This window comes from Chiloscyllium punctatum, chromosome 30 (assembly GCF_047496795.1).
Source record: "Chiloscyllium punctatum isolate Juve2018m chromosome 30, sChiPun1.3, whole genome shotgun sequence".
NCBI classification, from domain to species: Eukaryota; Metazoa; Chordata; class Chondrichthyes; order Orectolobiformes; family Hemiscylliidae; genus Chiloscyllium; species Chiloscyllium punctatum.
Window position 1 is genome coordinate 51,402,411 of NC_092768.1, and position 22,856 is coordinate 51,425,266.

The 22,856-nt window shown below is 44.4% G+C and overlaps 1 protein-coding gene across 6 annotated transcripts in view; it reads left to right on the forward strand.

Moving 5' to 3' along the window:
* Window positions 1–372: 372 nt before the first annotated feature.
* LOC140455513 (uncharacterized) overlaps window positions 373–22,856 on the forward strand; it is an 81,162-nt gene continuing 58,678 nt past the window's right edge. For 3 of the 6 annotated variants that reach the window (XR_011952898.1, XR_011952899.1, XR_011952895.1), the window contains exons 1-2: window positions 374–911; window positions 4,887–6,086. Coding sequence is in view for 1 of the 6 variants with exons in the window: in XM_072550456.1 (XP_072406557.1) it covers window positions 4,918–5,828; window positions 17,507–17,578 (983 nt within the window). In the remaining 5 variants the exon portion in view is untranslated. Of the gene's footprint in view, window positions 912–4,886; window positions 6,087–11,357; window positions 15,247–17,506; window positions 17,579–22,856 lie in introns of those variants that run through there. The other 3 variants (XM_072550456.1, XR_011952896.1, XR_011952897.1) reach the window with 3 other exon arrangements.

Below are 22,856 nucleotides of genomic sequence, written 5' to 3' on the forward strand. Positions count from 1 at the left end.
GCTGTAAATTAGAAACAGAAATTGAAATTTCTGGAAAAGCTCAGCAGGTGTGGCAGCATCTGTGAGGAGACATCACTTACTACTGAGCTTTTCCAGCAATTTCGGTTTTTTGTTCCAAATGCTGATCCCGCCTTCTCAACACCAGGCTCCACCCTCATCCCCGCCTCCTTGCAACGCCCCACGCCCGCCACGTTCCTGCCCCGCCCCCTTTTGCGTGCGACACGTCGACCCAGGCCCCGCTCCTTGACACGCCCTGCCAACGAAACAGCAAGACCCGCCCACACCCCTCTCTGTTCCGCCCACTTATGGTAGAATGACCGCGCCCCTCCACTTCAGGTTACGCCCCTGACGAGGCTCCGCCCATTAACCCGTCAGGCCACTCCCCCGACCCGGCTGGCGCCATCTTGCTGGTCGTTACTATGGCGCGCGTTACCTGGTGAGTCAGGGTGCCCCAGTGTGGATTTACTCGGTATCTGGAGGAGCGGAGCCCTGTGGGGATAAGGGCGGTCCCTGGGATTAAGAGCCCCTGGAGATGAGCTCAGGGAGATACAGGGGATCATGACTTGGAGAGAAAATTAGGGTCAGCGAGAAAACTGTCCAGAAATATTAAGGCAGACAATAACAGTCCCTCTCAGTATGTCTGAAAAAAATACCAGAAAAGTTGACAAAATGTGTTGGTTCGATAGAAAGTGAGTCTGGAGAATTGATAAGGCAAATTTAAGAGGTGGCAGGTGAATTGAACAGGAATTTTGCGACCGTCTTCACTGTGCAGGATAGAATAACGCCTGAGAAGGAAATAAAAATGGGAGACATGAACTGTTGGAGGATCGCACTTACCAGTGATGCTGAATGAATGGACTGTTTGACCTGCAGGATGCCAAATCTTGATGGACTCCTTCCCAGAGTGAGAAGTAAGTGAGATGGGTTGGTTTTAATTTCCGCTACGCCCTCGATTCGGGGTAGACTCCCATTAGATTGGATGATCGCAAATATACCTCCCTTATTCAAAAAGGGAAGGAGACAGAAAGCACTGAACTACAGGCCAGTTAGTTTAACAGCCGCCACAGTGAAAACATTGCAGACTTATTAGAGAAGTCATAAAGATGTACAGCACTGAAACAGACCCCTCGGTCCAAATTGTCCACACCGGCCAGAAATCCCAACCCAATCTAGTCCCACCTGCCAGTACCCGGCCCATATCCCTCCAACTCCTTCCTATTCATATACCCATCCAGATGCCTTTTAAATGTTGCAATTGTACCAGCCTCCACCACATCCTCTGGCAGCTCATTCCGTACACGTACCACCCTCTGCGTGAAAATGTTGCCTCTTAGGTCTCTTTTATATCTTTCCCTTCTGACCCTAAATCTATGCCCTCTAGTTCTGGACTCCCCCACCTCAGAGAAAAATGCTTTGTCTATTTATCCTATACATGCACCCCATGATTTTATAACCTCTACAAGGTCACCCCGGGTTTCTCTGTCTCTCCAGGGAAAACAGCTCCAGCCTATTCAACTTCTCCCGACAGCTCAAATCCTCCAACTCTGACGACATCCTTGTAAATCTTTTCTGAATCCTTTCAACTTCCACAACAGCTTTCATAGGACATTTTGATAAACTCAAGGTGATTTGTCAGATTTGTTAAGGCTTTAGGAAAGGGAGGTCAAAATTCTCCAATTTATTGGAGATATTTAGAGACAGTTTGGAAACAGACCCTTCAGTCCAACTCGTCCATGCCAACCAAGTTTCCCAAACTAAACTAGACCCACTTACCTGCTTTCATCCCAGATCTCTCTTAAACCATACCTATTCATGTACCTGTCCAAATGTCTTTTATATATTCTAACTGTACCTGCAGCTACCACTTTCTGTGGCAGTTGGTTCCACGTGTGAAAAAGTTACCCCTCAAGTTCCTTTTAAATCTTTCTCCTCTCATCTTAAAAATATTCCTGTTAGTTTTGAACTACCCCACCCGAAGGAAAACACCTTTGCTACTCACCTTTTCAATGACTCATTATTTTATAAATCTGTATCAACTTAGATTAGATTCCCTACAGTGTGGAAACAGGTTATTTGGCCCAATAAGTCCACACTGACCCTCTGAAGAGTAACCTGGCCAGACCCACTTCCCTCTGACTAAAACACTGTGGCAATTTAGCATGGCCAATTCACCTGACCTGCACGTCTTTGAATTGTGGGAAGAAATGGAGCGCCTGGGAAACACCCACGCAGACATGGGAAGAATGTGCAAACTCCACACAGACGGTTGCCTGAGGCTGGATTTGAACCCGGGTCCCTGGTGTTGTGAGACAGCAGTGCTAACTACTGAGCCACCGTGCAGCACAAGCGAACTTCATTTGCTCCAGTGGAAAAATTCTCAACCTATCTTTATAAGTGCAACCTTCCAGACTCAGCAACACCCTTGTAATTTTTTTCTCCAATTTAATAATTTCTTCCTATAGCAGGGTAATCAGAGGTCCCCACATTACTGTTTGTACTGTACTTAGCTAAAGTGTCATGTCAAAGTTTATTGCTGAAAAGAAAGTTTGTGGTGTACGTGGTAGCACATTGGTATCTCTGAGGGAATGACCCCTGCGAATGTGGACCTGTACACCTCGATCCCTCTATATTGACGCTACTAAGGGTTCTTTGATTTGACTGTATACTTTGGTCCTGCATTAGATCTTCCAAAATGTATCACTCACACTTTTCCAGATTAAAGTTCATCCACCATTTCTTCAAGTCCAAGTCTCCAGCGTTTCTATATCTTGCTGATTCCCCAGGCAATTGTTCTTGCTGTCTGTAGGTCCCCCAATCTTTGTGTCATCCTCAAATTTATTAATCAGGTCACCTGCATTCCCCTCCAATCATATATATTACAACCAGGGGTCCCATCACCAATCTGTGCAGAACACCGCTGGTCACAAATGTAGAGACAGAAAAACACCTTTCCACCACTACTGTCCTCTCAGATTGAACCTGTTCTATATCCATCTTATGAGCTCTCTAATGGATTCCATGTAACTTCACTTTTCATCTTAGCCTACAATGGACTGTAGCAAATCCATATAGACAATATCCAACAATTATCTTGGTCACTTCCTCAAAAAAAACCTCAATCAAGTTTGAGAGACACAATCTTGCCTGCACAGAGCTATGGTACCTATAAAGGTTTACAGCATGGAAACAGGCCCTGTAGTCCAACTTGTCCATGCAGCCAGTTTTCACAATTAAACTAGTCCCACTTACCTGAGTTTGGCTGATATCTTTCCAAACCTATCCCACCCATGTGCCTGTCCAATTTTGTAAATGATAAACGTATACTTGCCTCCACCACTACCTCTGGCAGCCTGTTCCAGACATTCACTACCCTTTGGACCTGTTTGTATATCTCCACTCTCACCTTAGACCTTTGCTGTCTTGTTTTAGACTCCCTTACCATGGGGGAAAAGCTGTTAGCTATCTACATTATCTACACTTCGCATGATTTCAGACTTCTGTAAGGTCAGCCCTCAGTCTCCTGTGCTGCAGGGAGAAACGTCCCAGCCTATCCTTCCAGTTCAGGTAGTGTCCCAGTAAATCTGTTTTGCACGCTTTCTAGTTTAGTAATATCCTTTTTACCATCGTGTGACCAGAACCGCATGCAGTACTCTAATGTAGCCTTGCCAATGTCTTGTACAGCTACAAAAAAGATGTCCCATCTCCTATGTTCATTGCTTTGACTGATGTTGCCAAAAGCTGTCTTCATTACCCTGTGTGCCTGTGACTCCATTTTCAAGGAGTTTTGACCCCAATATCTCTGGTCTACAATAGTACCTAAGGGTCCTCCTATTAACTGTGTGAGTTCTACCCTGGTTTGCATTACCAACATGCAACACCTTGCATTTATCCGAATTAAAGCCCATTTGCCATTTCTAGGCCCAGTTAGAACATACAACTCTACAACATCTTTCGGCCCAGATGTTGTGCCAATCATGACACCAAACTAAACTTAATTCCTTCTGCCTAGCCTTGGTCCATTCCTTGCTTATTTTTTGCTTATCTAAAGGTTTCTTAAACACCCCGATCATATTTGCCTCCAGAATCATCCCTGGCAGTACGTCCCACATTCGTGCCACTATTTTAAAAAAAAAACTTTCCCCCACACCTCCTTTGAACTTTCCCTTTTACCTTAAATTCCTCTTAGTTTTAGACATTTCAACTCTGGGCAAAATATTCTTTCTGTCCACCCCATCTCAATTTTGTAGGCTTCTCCCCTCAGCCTCTGCCACCCCAGAGAAAACAGTCTGAGTTTGTCCAGCTTTTCATTATAGTCAATATCCTCTAATTCAGGCAGCATTCTGGTGATTCCCGATGAAGGGCTTTTGCCCAAAACGTCAATTTTCCTGCTTCTCGGATGCTGCCTGACCTGCTGTGGTTTTCCAGCACCACTCTGATCTTGACTGTGATCTCCAGCATCTGCAGTACCCAATGGACAAACTTCACACAGAGTCACACAAGGCTGGAATCGGATCTCGGTCCCTGATGCTATGAGGCTGCAGTGCTAACCACTGAACCAGCATGCTGGAGGCTCACGGAATCTATACTGTACAGTGACAGTGATTTACAAGATCTTTACAAAGATGCCAATTCTCAGTATCGTAACAGAGATGGTGATTCATGAGCTATGTAGAGGTATTGATTCATGGGACCTGCACCAAAAGGAGTCTGCTCTGTTAAACAGTAAGCAGACAGTTTAATAGAGAGATATTTATGACCAGGGTGATTACTGGGCCTGTTGCAGTGTTTCCTGTGATTTCTGTAGCTCTTGTTCACTGACTAACCTTTACCCTGATGTCCACAAACAGCCAGGAGTTTGTTCACTTCTTTTTTCCTTCTCTGATTAGACACTGTGTGTACACGTGCAGTTTGGATTGAATGATCGACATGGAACTTCAAGACGAAAGCCGAACACTCAAGAATAATGGACAAGGATCTCGGCGGCAGATTAGATGCAGACCATTGGCATCTGGAGGTGGGGGACTGGAGGATCTGCGCTGCAAACTGTGCGGGAAGAGTTTCCGTTGGCCCAGCCTGCTGGACACACACCTCCGTGTTCACACCGGAGACAAGCCTTTCGAGTGTGCCATGTGCCGGATGCCCTTCTATACGTCCAGCGAGGTCACCAAACACCAGCGATTTCACACAGGTGAGAAACCCTTTGAGTGCTCGGTGTGCACAAAGCGCTTCCACACGTCCAGCAACCTAGTACAGCACCGCAAAGTCCACACTGGTGAGAAGCCGCATGAATGTGTGATCTGCAGCAAGCGCTTTTCCCGCTCTTGTGACCTGAGCAAACACCGGCGTATTCACACGGGGGAGAAGCCGTTCGGCTGCGCTGTTTGTGGCAAGCGCTTCCACACGTCGAGCAACCTCATCCAGCACAGGCAGGCCCACGCTGCGGAGAGGCCCTTCGAGTGCACTGTGTGCGCAAAGCGATTCTACACCTCCAGCCTCCTGACTCAGCATCAGAAGATTCACACCGGCGAGAAGCCGTTCGAGTGCGTGGTGTGCCAGAAACGCTTTTACCGGTCGGGCTACCTCATTGAGCACCGGCGCACCCACACAGCAGAGAAGAGGTTTGAGTGCTCAGTGTGCGGCAAGAGGTTTCACACATCGAGCAACTTGAACAAGCATGTGAAAATCCACACTGGCGAGAAACCATTTGAATGCTCGCTGTGCGACAAGAGGTTTTACACTTCCAGTAACCTGACACAGCATCAGCAGATCCACACAGGGGAGAAAGCTTTCAAATGCAGCGTCTGCAAGAAGAGATTTAAAAGTTTCAGGTACCTGCTGCAACATCAAACGAAGCACACTGACATCACAGAATCGAACGTGCTAGATTAAATTCCAACTTGCAGTCCGTGCATTTTCTGCCGACACAGCGAGCTGCTTTGATGCTTCGGTGTTTTGACTCTGGTCTCCCTCGTTTCCACAGCCATTCTAAAACTGTGGTGGTAAAATCGCAGGGTCAGTTGCTTCCCTATCTCAGAGTCTCAAGCCTGCTGCCCCATTGCTTCTCATGGTTAAGTTCAGATGCCAAGGTGAGTATTGTTGGAGGGGGAAGCTAGCATTCAAGATCTTGGGTGGATGGGCATTGACCACTCTTCAAGTGAGCAATGGGACAATTGATCAAAATGTTTGATGCCGAGCAACTCGATGAAGGGTCGAGAGCGTGTGTGTTTGTTTTTTTGTTGGCATGAGCCTGATCACTCCACAACTTTCCACAATAGCCCTGCCTCCTGTTCTGTCTCAGACATTCATCCAGATTTCCTATTTTCAGAAACAAAAGTTGAAGCCTCCTCTCCACAGCACCCCAACTATAAAGTTGCAATTCTGATTCATAGAGAAACATGCAATCTGGTTCTACTGACTTATATCCATGTGAATGCTGAGTGACCAACAGCTGTTCATTCAATATTCTTTCTTAGGAAGCATTTAAACTGTTAGAATTCCTAATGTAACTGACATCTGTTCACTAAATATTTCCCAATTGGTTCACGCCTGTGTTTGCCTATCACTCAAGATCCGAGTCTGAATCACATTCTCCACCTCCCATTTCTGTCAGTGTCCATTTGGATATTCCCAATTTGTCAATGCTTTCAAATCCTTCCTGCTGTCCTGCCCCGTCCCAGGCTTTACTCCTCAAAATATATGACAGCTTCTGCTTACACCTTCCCCAAATGTACCATTACTTGCAAATGAGAGCTTTGCCACGCTGATGCTGTCAAGGATGTGAATGTCATGGTTGAGGACTGATGTTCTCTGTCTTTAATCGACTGAGCGTGTTCATTTACACTTTTGCTCAATTCGTGGTGCTGTTGTGTTTAATCATTGCTTTGACTGTTCGCCAACTCTTACATTTGCGTTTGAAATTCTTGGTCTGTACAACGAACTCCAACCCTTCCACCAACTAAGTATTACACTAGGTTTCTCCCTGAAATACCCTCTGCACTCTGGAACTCTCTAGCCATCGACCTTGATTCATCCAGCTGCTAATTCACTAAATAGTGCACACCACACCTTTGTTGATGCTGTTCTCCTCATTGATGTTGTTACAGTTTTCTAATCTTGTGGTTTCACTTGACAAAGCTCACTACCTTCACCCTATTATGTGGAAAAGAAGTTTGATTGATTTTCTGACAGAAACAATTTTTTAGTCCATTGCTAAAATCAATGTTAAAATGTTAAAGTTGTTTAATGAGTATTCAGGCAGGTGAAAATGACTCCTGTTTTACTTTTTCTCAAAAAAACTGAACAGGAATAGGCCATTCAGCCCTTTGGGCCTGCCTCTCTGTTCAAATGATCAGGGCTGATCATCCAGCTCAGTACTCGTCCCACTTTTTCCCAATACCATTTGATCCCTTTAGCCCAAAGAACTATTTCTAACCCTTTCTTGAAAACATTCAATGTTTTGGCCTCCGCAGCTTTCTGTGACAGAGAATCCCACAGCCTCACCATTTTCTGAGTGAAGAGAGGTCTCCTCATCTCAGTCCGAAATGGCCGATCCTTATCTTTAGTCTGAGAGCTCTGGTCCTGGACTCTGCAGTCATAGGAAACATCTTTCCGTGTTTAACCTGCCTGGTCCTGTTAAAAGTTCAGAGCAAACAGCACCCACCCTACCTCTTCATTCATCACTGCCAGAGCAGCTGGTGCTTCTATTGTTGCAGCAATTGAGAACATCTCTGTAGTTCCCTCTATTCCCCTTGGCTCACCATGTGAACATACATGCTTCAGCCCTTAGTTTGTATTGTTCTTGAGTTTTCATCAACTTTTCCATTTTGGATAGGAGCTGCCCCTCCCCCAAGTCCCTCCTCCCTACTTTTTATCTTTGCCTGCTTGGCACACCCTCCTCATTCCTGAAGAAGGGCTATGCCCGAAATGTCGATTCTCCTTCTCCTTTGATGCTGCCTGACCTGCTGTGCTTTTCCAACAATACATTTTTAAGCTGCAATGTTATGTACAGGACATTGGTGAGTCCACTTGTAGAACACTGTACAATTCTGATCACCCTTCTATAGTATGGATGTTGTTAAATTTGAAAGTTTTCAGAAAATATTTACAAAGATGTTGCAGGGATTGGAGGGTTTGAACGATAGGTAGAGGCTGAATAGGCTGGGATTTTTGTCTCTGCAATGTTAGAGGCTGAGGGGTGAATTTACAGAGGTTTATAAAACCATGAGGAGCATAGATTAAAAAAAATCCAAGGTCCCTTTCCTCAGATGGTGGAGTTCAAAACTGGAAGGCATAGGTTTACCGTGAGAGGGGAAAGATTTAAAAAGGATTAAGTAACAATGTTTCACATGTAGAATGAGCTGTCAGAGGAAGTTGTGGAGCCTGGTGCAATTACAACATTTAAAAGGCATCTGGATAGGTACATGAATAGGAACGGTTTCGAGGGATATGGGCCAGATGCTGGAAAATTGGACTAAATCAGTTGGGATATATGATCAGCACAGACGAGATGGACTGAAGGGTCTGTTTCCCTGCTGGATGACTTTGTGAATGATGCAAAGGTTAACAATGAGGGTGCAATGACAGGGGTGACACCAGGGATAGGGGATTGATCTGCAGAATTGGAGTTTTGATACAGTTGGTCCTTGGGTTATGAGCAAGCAGTCCAACTTTTTTTTTGTTTTTTTTTGGAACTTTGAGGCCTCCACCACAAACTCCATTCTCAGACTACTGACTCCACCTCTGTCTCTGGCAACTGTCTGAGGTAAAGAATTCCTGTCCCATTGGACCCTGAGACATATTTTCCCATGTAGTATTGCTCAGTTCCATCGCAACCTGTGCTGATCTGCTGAAACCTTCCTTTATGACTTCATAATGTAAACTAGGCTTTTTCTACATTCTGTGTTTAGATCAGAGTGGTGCTGGAAAAGCACAGCAGATCAGACAGCAATCCGAGGAGCAGGAAAATCGACGTTTCGGGCAAAAGCCCTTCATCAGGAGTCTATTCCTGATGAAGGGCTTTTGCCCGAAACGTCGATTTTCCTGCTCCTCGGATGCTGCCTGACCTGCTGTGCTTTTCCAGCACCACTCTGATCTAAACTCTGGTTTCCAGCATCTGCAGTCCTCACTTTTGCCTAGTTTTTCTATATTCTCCTGACTAACCTCTCCAATTCTACCCTCAACAAACTCCAAAGCCATGCAAGATTCTGTCTATATCCCTGTATTGCAACAAGTTCTGTTTTCCCTTATCCATGTGCTCACTGACCTACATTGATAGTAAAACAAATTTAAAGACTTTTTTTTTGTGTTTTTGATTGTGTATTGAAATGGGAAAGGGGCTGGTTTAAAATCCAAAGATTGTGGAAGGGCGACAGCATTTTTTAAGAGCAAATAACTTGACTCTCAAATTGTAAGTGCCGCTGACTCAACTGTTTGCTTGTTCAGTGGGAGAATTCCAGTTACTGATCAACTGGGGGTTGTGTACAAATGGAGATTTAGCCAACAACAAATAGCTGATTGGTCTCTGGGCTAGTCCCATGGCAATGACCTTCTGCCAGCCAACAACTATGTGATTGGCTCCCAGGGAGCTGAACAGACGATGGGTGTGTGCATTTTGGGAAAAGCCATTAGATATCTGAAAAAGAAAGACACTGTCTCTTTACTCTGTGGGAAAAACCATTTCAAGCCGGTTAAAGAGAATCAATTTATTTTTCTCTTGTCAGTTGCTTCAAGCTGTAGGTTTAGAGCCGAGAGGAACACAATGCAGAACAGATCCTTCGGCACTCAATCTTTTGCCAACCTGTGAACTAATCTAAGCCCATCCCCTGACGCTATCCCATCATCATCCATGTGCTTATCCAAGGATTGTTTATATTTCCCTAATGTGGCAGGGCTAACTACATTGGCAGGCAGGGCATTCCACGCCCTTACCACTCTCTGAGTAAAGAACCTGCCTCTGACATCTGTCTTAAATCTAGCACCCTTTAATTTGTAGTTACGTCCCTTTGTACAAGCTGACGTCATCATCCTAAGAAAAAGACTTTCACTGTGTATCCTTTAAGTAAGTCAGAGACCTTTCAAGTTTTGAACCAGCTGCCCTGTGTTAGTGAGTGAAAAACCCTGGAGAATGTCACGGTGGCACAGTGGTTAGCACTGCTGCCTCACAGCACCAGAGACCTGGGTTCAATTCCCGCCTCAGGCGACTGACTGTGTGGAGTTTGCACGTTCTCCCCGTGTCTGCGTGGGTTTCCTCCGGGTACTCCGGTTTCCTCCCACAGTCCAAAGATGTGCAGGTCAGGTGAATTGGCCATGCTAAATTGCCCATAGTGTTAGGTAAGGGGTAAATGTAGGGGTATGGGTGGGTTGCACTTCGGCGGGTCAGTGTGGACTTGTTGGGCCGAAGGACCTGTTTCCACACTGTAATGTAATGTAATCTAATCTAATCTAATGTAGTGTCCTAACAAACTGAGAGGATCAATACAGTGAACTCTGGGGATAGGTGCCATTGAACTGTTTTTGCCATCTTTGCCTCCAACCATAACCTTTTTTTTGGGGTGGGTGGGTGTGTGTAGGAGAGTTACTGGAGAAAAGGGATAGAGTTTTAACAACATTAGTTATTTGTTGACAGTTCATAATGCAGTATCTGCAGATAGATTCTATTTATTTGTAATAAATTCTAATTCTTGTTACATGCAGAAACCTGGTCTGTGCTTTCTGTCAACAATGGTCTAAAAGACAAATACATTGGGGAATCCTGGTAACTTTTCAAATATTTAACTTCTGGGACAGCTCCAGGAATTCACAGCTTGATTTCTATCACAGTATCCCAGTGAGGCCTAACACAGTGGCAGTGTATGTGCGTGTTTTTAAAAGTACATGTACAGTTGCGTGTATTCACACACACAACAGGAGTGTGTACACAGACTGCAGCCCTGCTTCAATGCAACAGAATTGGTGACACAAATTCTCTGGTTAATTTCTTGGCAATGCCTTTACAAATAAAGAGTCAAACTGCCTGGTTTAAATTTAACAAAGTGTATCAGTTAACTGTTGGTCTTCATAACTAGTGTGCTTTTAGTTATCTGACTTAATATCTCCTTACGTGATTGGGTATCAGTGTTTTTGTTTCATGATGCTCCAGTTAACTACCTGAGGCATCTTACTGATTGACAGGTGTTATATGAATGTAGGTGGTTGCTGCTTTGTTAATATTATGGGCATGGTGAATGGTTGCTCAGTACTGTCCAAGCATTGCAACTCCTCACTTTGTCCCACAAAAGTGAGCTTTTCTTTTCCATGATTCATCGAGTCTCTGCTTCATTCTTCACTCTAAGACATGTTTCTATATGGATTACTTACAGCCATCAGTCTGTCTGCCAGAAGTGTGTTTGTTTGTGAATCCTGCCGGATCACATGGAACAGTTGGAGCAGCAGTTAGAGGCAGTGAGGAATTTACAAGAACTATGGGGTGTGATGGATGACGGTTATGGGAAGGGAGAAAAGCCGCAGATCCAGTTAGGTTGATGGATAATTCCAGGAAAGGTAGGAGAGGTCAGCAGGTAAGCAGTGGCTATCCCCATCTCAAACGACGATGCTGTTTTGGAAAATGTAAGGGGGGTTGGAGTCTCAGGGGAATGTAGTACGAACAGCCAGGTTTCTGTATCAAGACTGCCTCTAAAGTAATGAGAGGTACATCGGGTTCCAAGCGATCGATTGTGATAGAGGACTCTTTAATCAGAGGCACAGGCAAATGTTTCTGCAGCCAGCAGCAAAAAATCAGAATGGTGTGTTTTCTCTCTGGTGCCAGGGTCAAGGATATCTCCAAGTGCAGAATGTTCTCAAAGGTGAGAGGGACCAGCAGGAGGTCATTGTGTACATTGGAACTAATGATATAGGAAGGGAAAAGGATGAAGTTCTGAAGGGAGAATATAGAATGTTAGGCTGGAATTTAAAAAGGTTCTTTAAAAAGGTAGTAATGTCTGAATTACTTCTGGTACTATGAGCTAATGAGTGTAGGAATAGGAAGATAGAGCAGATGAATGTGTGGCTGAGGAGCTGGTGCAGGGGAGAAGGGTTCATATTTTTGGATCATTGGAATCTCTTCTGGGGTGGAAGTGACATGTATGAGAACAACGGCTTGCACTGGAATTGAAAGGGGATGAATAGACTGGCAGGGAGATTAACTAGAGCTGCTCGGGAGGATTTAAACTCAAGGTCGGGACCCAGGGATATAGTGAGGAAAGAAATCAACTAAGACTGGTACAGTTTGGAAAAGGAGTGAGTCAAACAGTCAAGGCAGGGAAGAACAAAGTAGAGAACAAGGTAGGACTGATAAATTAAACTGCATTTATTTCAATGCAAGAGGCAAAACAGGGAAGGTAGATGAACTCAGGGCATGGTAAGGAACATGGGACTGAGACATCATAGCAATCACAGAAATGTGGTTCAGGGATGGACAAAACTGACTTGTTCCAGGATACAAATGCTATAGGAAAGGTAGAAAGGGAGGCAAAAGAGGGGGAGTGGTGTTTTTGATAAGGGATAATATTACTGCTGTATTTGAGGGAGGATATTCCTGGGAATACATCCCGGGAAATTATTTGGGTGGAACTGAGAATTAAGAAAGGGATGATCACCTTATTGGGATTGTATTATAGACTCCTTAATAGTCAACGGGAAATTGAGAAACAAATTTGTAAGGAGATTTCAGGTATCTGTAAGAATCATAGGGTGGTTATTGTAGGTGATTTTACCTTTGCAAACATACACTGGGACTGCAATTGTTAAGGGTTTAGCTGGAGAGAAATTTGTTAAGTGTGTACAAGACAATTTTCTGATCCAGTATGTGAATATACCTACTAGAGAAGGTGCAAACCTTGACCTACTCTTGGGAAATAAGATAGGGCAGATGACTGAAGTGTTAGTAGGGGAGCACTTTGGGGCCAGTGACCATAATTCCATTAGTTTTAAAATAGTGATGGAAAAGGATAGACCGGATCTAAAACTTGAAGTTCTAAATTGGAAGGAGGCCAATTTTGACAGTATTTGACAAGAACTTTCAAAAGCTGATTGGGGCAGATATTCACAGGTAAAGGGACGGCTAGAGAATGAGATAACGAGAGTCCAGAGATGGTATATTCCTGTTAGGGTGAAAGGAAGGGTTAGTACATGTAGGGAATGCTGGATGACTAGAGAAATTAAGGTTTGGTTAAGAAAAAGGAGGAAGCATATGTAAGGTATAGACGGGATAGATTAGATTACTTACAGTGTGGAAACAGGCCCTTCGGCCCAACAAGTCCACACCGACCCACAACCCACCCATACCCCCACATTTACCCCTTACCTAACACTACGGGCAGATGGAGTGAATCCTTAGAATATAAAGGCAGTAGGAGTATACTTAAGAGGGAAATCAGGAGGGCAAAAAGGGGACATGAGATAGCTTTGGAAAACAGGGTTAAGGAGAATCCAGAGGGATTTTATAAATACATTAAGGACAAAAGGGTAACTCTGGCTAGAATAGAGCCCCTCAAAGATCAGCGTGGCAGCCTTTGTGTCGAGTTGCAGCGATGGGGCAAATACTAAACAAGAATTTTGTATCATGGAAGGTATAGAATGTAGGGAAATAGATGGTGACATCTTGAAAAATGTCCATATTACAGAAGAGGTGGTGTTGGATGTCTTGAAATGCATAAACGTGGACAAATCCTCAGGACCTGATCAGGTGTACCCTAGAACTCTGTGGGAAGCTATGGAAGTGATTGCTGTGCCTCGTGCTGAGAAATTTGTATCATTGATAGTCACAGGTGAGGTGCCAGAAGACTGGAGGTTAGCTAACGTGTCACTATTTAAGAAAATTAGTACGGAAAAGCCAGGGCACTGTAGATGGGTGAGCCTGACATCGGTGGTGGGCAACCTGTTGGAGAGAATCCTTAGCGACAGGATATACATGTATTTGGAAAAGCAAGGAGTGATTCGGGATAGTCAGCACAGCTTTGTACACGAGAAATGTCTCATGAACTTGATTGAGTAACAAAGAGGATTGATGAGGGCGGAGCGGTGGACATGATCTGTATGGACTTCAGTAAAGCTTTCTACAAAGTTCCTCATGGTAGACTGGTCAGCAAGAATGGATCTCGTGGAATACAGGGAGAACTAGCCATTTGGATACAGAAATGGCTTGAAGGTAGGGGACAGAGGGTGGTGGTGGAGGTTGTTTTTCAGACTGGAGGCCTGTGACTAGGAGTGTGTTACAAAGATTGGTAATGGGTCCACTACTTTTCATTTATATAAATGATTTGGATGTGAACATAGGAGGTATAGTCAGTAAGTTTGTAGATGACACCCAAATTGGAGGTGTAGTGAATAGCAAAGAAGATTACCTCAGAGTAAAATGAGATTTTGATCAGATGAGGCAATGGGCTGAGGAGTGGCAGATGAAATTTTATTTAGATAATTGTGAGTGCTCCATTTTGGAAAGGCAAATCAGGGCAGGACTTATACACTTAATGGTAAGGTCCTCGGGACTGTTGCTGAACAGAGACCTTGGAATGCAGATTCATAGTTCCTTGAAAGAGCAGTCTCAGGTAGATAGGATAGTGAAGATGGCATTTAGTATGCTTCCCTCCATTAGTCAGAGCATTGTGTACAGGAGTTGGGAGGTCATGTTGTGGCTGTACAGGACATTAGTTAGGCCACTATTGGAATATTGTAAAAGGAAGGATTTTGTGAAACCTGAAAGGGTTCAGAAAAAGTTTGAGGATTTTGATAAGGTTGGAGGATTTGAGCTGTAGGGAGAGGCTGAATTGGCTGTTTTCCCTGGAGTGTCAGAGGCTGAGGGGTGACCTTACAGAGGTTTATAAAATCATGAGGGGCATCAATAGAATAAATAAACAAGATCTTTTCCCTGGGGTGGGGGGAGTCCAGAACTAGAGGGAATTGGTTTAGGGTGAGAGGGGAAAAATTTATAAGGGATCAAAGGGGCAACTTTTTCACGCAGAGGGTGATGCATGTCTGGAATGAGGTGCCAGAGGAAGTGGTGGAGGCTGGCACAATTGTAACATTTAAAAGGCATCTGGGATGGGTAAATGGATCGAAAGGGTTTAGAGGGGTATGGGCCAAGTGCTGGCAAATGAGACAAGATTAGGTTAGGATATCTGGTTGGCATGAGCGAAATGGACCGAAGGGTTTGTTCCCGTGCTGTACATCTCTCCGACTCTATATTCTGTCAACTTGGGCACCATCTGTATTCTCACCCCTGGGGGCGGGGGGGGGGGCTGCTGTTCACAATCTGTCAGATTCTGCAGTGCCTGTACCGTCCTGCTCTGGGGATGTTGTTCACATCCTGTTTGTTTCTCCAACTGCTGTTCTGTATGAATTGGACACAGGAAAGAGTAACTTCACCATGACTCTTCTGAAGAAGGTTGGAGAAGTTTCTGGAAATACTGACTGATTGTGAAAATTGGTTTTGGTGATTTGTATTAGTTGAAACGACAGGCAGTTTTGCAGAGGGAAATTCAACTCAATAAATCCTCAATCCACAATGTCCTGGTTACCTCTCCCACTTCTCTTTACCTTGTCCTTGGATCAACAGTGGCAGAAACTCATATTCCTGATGCGTTGGTGATGACTGCGACCCACCACATGGTAATACTCTCCATCATCTAATCCTTTGAACATCCACAGTATATCTCTCTCGCGCTGTCTTCCCCTCGTGCTCGCTGTCTCTCTCCCACACACACATACAGTGCCTCTGTCTCATGCACACCTACTCACTCCATGTCTTTCTCTCCTACACTCAGATTCATACGCGCAAGCTCTCTTCTCTGCTCTCTCAACTTCTCATACAAACTCATTCACGCTCACTCATTGACTCTCACACTCGATATCTCTCAGTTGCTCACACACTCACTCAACCATGCATATACTGAACACTCTGAAACATGCACTCTCCTTCACAGACATGCATTCATTCACTTCTATTCACCCACTCTGTGTATGACACGCAAACGTACACACACTCTCATATCCATACACACCACACCCTCAGTCTCTTGCTTACCTGCGTACATGCACTTTGCCTCACACTCAAGTAAACATACACGGCCACATTTGGGAACCCCAGGAACTACTGCCTTCAACAGAATAGCTCACACCACCACCTCCAAGGCAATGAGGGATGGGCAGCAAGTGTTGGCCCAGGCAGAGATATCAATGAGTGAATAACAAATCCATAAGTTCACCCATTTAAGACTAGGATGAGAAAATATTACCTCACTCAAATGATAATCCTAATCCTATTCAAGATTGTTTGTGGCGTGAGCTACCCTGTTGAAGACAGTAGTTCCTGGGCTCCCCAAATGTGGCCGTGTTGTGTACTTGTTTGAGTGCCAAGGCCCTGCCAAGACGGCAAGATTAAAAGTGTATTAACTTGCCTCATGAACAGCTGGAGTGCACACTGAGCAGGAGTGGACATGGGACTGCTGAATAAGTAATACATTTGCGTGGTTGCATTACCTGAACCACTACTCAGGTAGTGTCTCCCACCCATCCTCCTCCTCTAACCAAGAAAAGGTTCTGTGTCAGAAAAGTAATTTAGAATATTACAGCGCAGTACAGGCCCTCGATGTTGCGCCGACCTGTCATACCAATCTGAAGCCCATCTAACCTACACTATTCCATGTACACCTATATGCTTGTCCAATGACGACTTAAATGTACATCAAGTCGGCGAATCTACTACCGTTGCAGGTAAAGCGTTCCGTACCCTTGCTACTCTCTGAGTAAAGAAACTACCTCTGATATCTGTCCTACATCTATCACCCCTCAATTTAAAGCTATGCCCCCTCGTGCTCGCCGTCACCATACTTGGAAAAAGGCTCTCCCTGTCCACCCTATCTAACCCTCTGATTATCTTATATGCCTCTATTAAGTCACCTCTCAACCTTCTTCTCTCTAACAAAAACAGTCTCAAGTCCCTCAGCCTTTCCTCGTAAGACTTTCCCTCCATACCTTAGGCAACAGCTTCCACATCCTTCTTATAATGCAGTGACCAGAACTGTACACAATACTCCAAGTACGGCTGCACCAGAGTTTTGTACAGCTGTAGCATAACCTCATGGTTCCAGAACTCGATCCCTCTATTAATAAAAGCTAAAACACTGCATGCCTTCTTAACAACCCTGTCAACCTGGGTGGCAACTTTCAAGGATCTGTGTACCTGGACACCAAGATCTCTCTGCTCATCTACACTACCAAGAATCTTACCATTAACCCAGTACTTTGCATTCCGGTTACTCTGACCAAAATGAATCGCCTCACACTTGTCCACATTAAACTCCGTTTGCCACCTCTCAGCCCAGCTCTGCAGCTTATCTATGTCTCTCTGTAACCTACAACATCCTTCGTCACTATCCACTTCGCCCTCATCCAGGTTGTTTATAAAAATGACGAACAGCAGTGGACCCAGTAAGGTAACTAGTTTTTTCTTTTATTCTTTATTTTTCTACAGTCTCTTTAGGAATTTTGAACAGTGGAAATGGCGGTTAGAGCAGTTGAATGTTCCATCTGCTGAGTTTGGGAGGTAAGCATCGCTACTAGTGTCCCTGCTGGCTGCATCTGTGGGAAGTGCACCCAACTCCAGCTCTTCGAAAACCGCATTCGCGAAGTGGAGCTGGAGTTGGATGAACTTCGGATCGTTCGGGAGGTGGAGGGGGTTATTGAGAGAAGTCACAGGGAGGTAGTCTCACCCCTGGTATAAGAAAGCTGCAAATAGGTTACAGTCAGGGGATGGAACTGGCAGGCAGTGCAGGGATCCCCTGTGGCTGTTCCCCTTAACGACAAGTATACCATTCTGGATACTGTTGGGGTGTTGACTTACCGGGGTAAGCAATTGGGTATAGACCTCTGATGTGGAGTCTGTCCCTGTTGCTCAAGAAAGGAAGGGGGCCGGGAAGCAGAGCATTAGTCATTTGTGACTCCATAGTTAGGGGGACAGACAGGAGGTTCTGTAGGAGCAAGAGAGACTCATGGTTAGTGTGTTGCCTCACAGGTGCCAAGGTTCATGATGTCTCTGATCGTGCTTTCAGGATCCTTGAGGGAGAGCAGCCCCAAGTCATGGTCCACATAGGTATGAAAGACATAGGTAGGGAAAGGGTTAGGGATTTAAGGCAGAAATTCAGGAGCAAGGGTGGAAGCTTAGTACTAGAACAAGTAGACTTGTTATCACTGGTTTGTTGCCCGTGTCACGTGCTAGCGAGGCTAGAAGTTGAACAGGGATGGTGCAGGAGGGAGGGTTTCGAATATCTGAATAATTGGGGTTCATTCTGGGGTAGGTGGGACCTCCACAAATAGGATGGTCTACACCTGAACTACAGGGGTACCAGTATCCTGGCGGGGGAGGGGGGGGGGTTTGATATTTGCTAATACTGTTCAGGAGGCTTTAAACTCATTCAGCAAGGGGATGGGAACCTAAATTGCAGTTCCAGTGTACAAGAAGTTGAGAGTGGAGGTTGAGAGTAGTGAGGTCAGAAATGAGGTTTCATGGTTGCAAGAGTTCACTGGCAAGCAGAAAGGTGGTTTTACAGTGGTTTCAACCCCAGGAGCATCCGGAATAAGGTGGGTGAACTTGCAGCATCGGTTGGGACCTGGGATTATGATATTGTGGCTATATTGGAGACTCTGGTAAAGCAGGGACAGGAATGGTTGTTGCAAGTTCCGGGATTTCGATGTTTCAGGAAGAGCAGAGGGGGAGTTAGTCAAGTACAGTAGCAGAAAGGACATTTAAGGACTCTCTTACTGAGGTCTGAGATTAGAAACCGGAAAGGAGAGGTCACCCTGTTGGGAGTTTTCTATAGGCCTCCGAATAGTTCCAGAGATGTAGAGGAAAGGTTAGCAAAGATAATTCTGCATATGAGTGAGAATAACAAGGTAGTTGTTATGGGGGCCTTAATTTTCCAAATATTAACTGGAAATACGATAGTTCAAGTACTTTAGATGGGTCAGTTTTTGTCCAATATGTGCCTGATTGTTTCCTGACACAGTACGTATTCAGGCCAATTAGGGGTGAGGCCATATTGGATTTTGGTTCTGGGTCCTGAGCCTGGCCTGGTGTTAGATTTGGAGGTAGGTAAGCACTTTGATGATAGTGACCACAATTCGGTTATGTTTACCTTAGTAATGGAAAGGGATAGATGTATAAAGCAGGGCAAAAGTTATTGGTGGGGGAAAGGCAATTATGGATGTGATTAGGCAAGATTTAGGATGCGAGGGATGGGGATGGACAATTGAAATGTGGAACTTATTCAAGGAACAGCTACTGTGTGTTATTGATAAGTGTGTACCTGTCAGGCAGGGTGGAAGTGGTGGAACGTGAGAGTTGTGGTTTACGAAAGAAGTTTAATTTCTTCTCAAGAAGAAGAAGAAGAAGGCTGATGTTAGGACATAATGTGAAAACTTAGTTAGGGTGCTTGAGAGTTACAAGTTAGCCAGGAAAGACCCAAAGGGAGAGCTAAGAAGAGCTAGAAGAGGACTTGAGAAGTCATTGGCAGATAAGATCAAGGAAAACTCTCAAGCTTTCTATAGGTATATCAGGAATAAAAGAATGATGAGAGAAAGATTAGGGCCATGAGAGAAAGATTAGGGCCAATCAAGGACAGTAGTGGGAAGTTGTGCGTGGAGTCTGAGGAGACAGGGGAAGCACTAAATGAACATTTTTCGTCAGTATTCACACCGGAAAAAGGCAATGTTATCGAGGAGGATACTGAGATACAGGCTACTAGAATAGATGGGATTGACGTTCACAAGGGGGTGTTAGCAATTCTGGAAAGTGTGAAAATAGATAAGTCCCAATGGGCCAGATGGGATTTATCCTAGGATTCTCTAGAAGCCAGGGAGGAGATTGCAGAGCCTTTGGCTTTGATCTTTATGTCGTCATTGTCTACAGGAAGAGTGCTAGAAGACTGGAGGATAGCAAATGTTATCTCCATGTTCAAGAAGGGAAGTAGAGATAAATCTGATAATTATAGACCAGTGAGCCTTACTTTGGTTGGGGTAAAGTGTTGGAAAAGGTTATAAGAAATAGGATTTATAATCGTCGAGAAAGGAATATGTTGATTAGGGATAGTGGACATAATATTGTGAAGGGTGGGCTGTGCCTCTCAAACCTTATTGAGCTCTTTGAGATGGATGAGAGTGAAGCGGTTGATGTGGTGTATATGGATTTCAGTAAGGCATTTGATAAGGTTCCCCATGGTAGGCTATTACTCAAAATACGCAGGCATGTGATTGAGAGTGATTTGGTGGTTTGGATCAGAAATTGACTTGCTAAAAGAAGACAGATGGTGGTGGTTCATGGGAAATGTTCATCCTGGAGTTCAGTTATTAATGGTGTACCGCAAGAATCTGTTTTGAATCCACTGCTGTATGTCATTTTCTGAAATGAGCTTCATAAGGGTGTAGAAGGATAAGTCAGTAAGTTTGCGGATGATAGTAACGTCAGTAGTGTTGTGGATAGTACTGAAGGATGTTGCAGGTTACAGAGGGACATAAGATAAGCTGCAGAGCTGGACTGAGAGGTGGCAAATTGAGTTTAAAGCAGAAAAGTGTGAGGTGATTCACTTTGGAAGGAGCAACAGGAAGAAAGAGAACTGGGCTAATGGTAAAATTCTTAGTAGTGCAGATGTGCAGAGATTTCAGTGTCCATGTACATAGATCCCTGAAAGCTGCCACCCAGGTTGATAGGGTTGTTAAGAAGGCTTTTGGTGTGTTAGCTTTTATTGGTCGAGGGATTGAGTTTCAGAGCGATGAGGTCATGTTGCAGCGGTACAAAATTCTGGTGCGGCCGCACTTGGAGTATTGTGCACGGTTCTGGTCACCACATTTTAGGAAGGATGTGGAAGCTTTGGAAAGGTTCAGAGGAGATTTATTAGGATTTTGCCTGGAAAGGAGGGACGGTCTTATGAGGAAAGGCTGAGGGGCATGAGGCTGTTTTCGTTAGAAGAAGGTTGAGAGTTGATTTTTTAAGACATAAATTAATCAGAGGGGTAGATAGGGTGGACAGTGAGAGCCTTTTTCCTTGGATGGTGATGGCGAGCATGAGGGGATATAAGCTTTAAATTTAAGGGTCATAGCTACAGGACAGATGTCAGAGGTAGTTTCTTTACTTCGAGTAGTAGGGGCGTAGAATGCCCTGCCTGCAACAGTAGTATACTCAGCAATTTTAAGGGCATTTAAATGGTAATTGGATAAACATATGGATGAAATGGAATAGTTTAGGATAGATGGGCTTCTGATTGGATTCACAGGTTGGCGCAACATCAAGGGCCGAAGGACCTGTACTGCGCTGTAGTATTCTATATTCTAAGAACAGAATGAGTTACTATTCATCTCCTGGGCCTTTTCTTACTCTAAGGGGTTAACTGTCTCTGAGTTGGTACTATCAGATTCTGAAGTCATCTTATTTGAATAATTCACAAATAAATGGTGATCTGCTGAGAGATTTGCCATTGAGCTCACAGGTGCTTCAGGAATCCTGTTCAGCCATGTCATGTGGCAAGGAAAGAAGATATTGCATAGCCCATTGGCTTTTGGAAGAGAAAGGGAACATTGTCAGAAGTAGGGCTGGAGCAACAGTGGAAGATATGTAAATGTAAGTGATCAATGGACAGCATATAAAAAGAGTAAAGTACCAGGAATGCAGGAAATGTAAATGTAATTGTCAAGTTTAAAACAAATTGAACCTGGTGCCTTATTTTTGTGAAGCAACAAAGTTTAAGAATTAGAATTAGAATCCCTGTGCAAATGGAATGTTTAAAACCTCACTTCCAGAGATGGTAAGAATTCATGTGAATGAACAGCAAGTTCAGGCAGTGAGAAGAGCGGCAGAGATGGCAGATGAATATGCGTTGGGGCACGATGTGAAATTTAGCTTCCGACAGGAATTTTGTCATGTGAGGAATAGAAATTGGGAGAAGGGGCGATCCTTCACTCCAAAACAAAGAGTAAAGCACACTGGTAATAGTTTACCACAGGATAAAAAAGAAGCACAAGGGGGTGAAAAGGAGAAGAAAGGCCTCAGCTGTTTCTACTGTGGTAAGGTGGACACACAAAGTCACAGTGCTGTTTGTTGAACAAAGGCACTATAGGAAAAGATGTGGTAAAAGAGGCTAAACCAGCAAGATTAGTGAAAGTAGTACAGGAAACCTCAGGCAAAGCTGAACTGCTGCAGGAGAGTGCGTAGCCCAGGCAGGGACTGGGTATTAAGTTAGTGACAGATCTCGATAAAGACTTCACCTCTGTGGGTAAAGTTTACTCAGGAAGAACAGGGGGAGAAGGGAAAGAAGTTACAATTTTATGAAATACAGAATCTGGTCAGTTTCTGATAGTAAGATATGGAAGTATTTTCACTCTTTCTGACATTTTACCCGAGTGGATGATAGTTTGTGGAACAGATAGACAGAAATTTAGCATTCCAACGTAAGATCAGGATGGAGAGCCAAATCAACACTGGGGAAGTAACAGTCTGATAAAGTGTCTGTTATAGATGCTGAATAGTTTCTTTAAAAAAAGGATCATGTATGTCATCTGAATATGTTGAAAGCGTACAGTATGAGAGACAAGGTACTGGGGAAACAGGTGTTAGTTACTGCCCCGCAGAGTGATGCACCAAATCCAGCTGGTGTGGATTTTGATGTGCCTCAAAGAACCTTAAATAATGAGGTCCTTGAGGAATGGGATAGAATGGTGAGGTATTTGTCTCAGGAACAAAGAACCAAGTTGAAAGGTTTGTTGCAGCAGTGTGAGGACATATGCAGGAATAAAATGGGGCGGACTAGTACTCTTGTGCATGAGGTGGAAGTAGG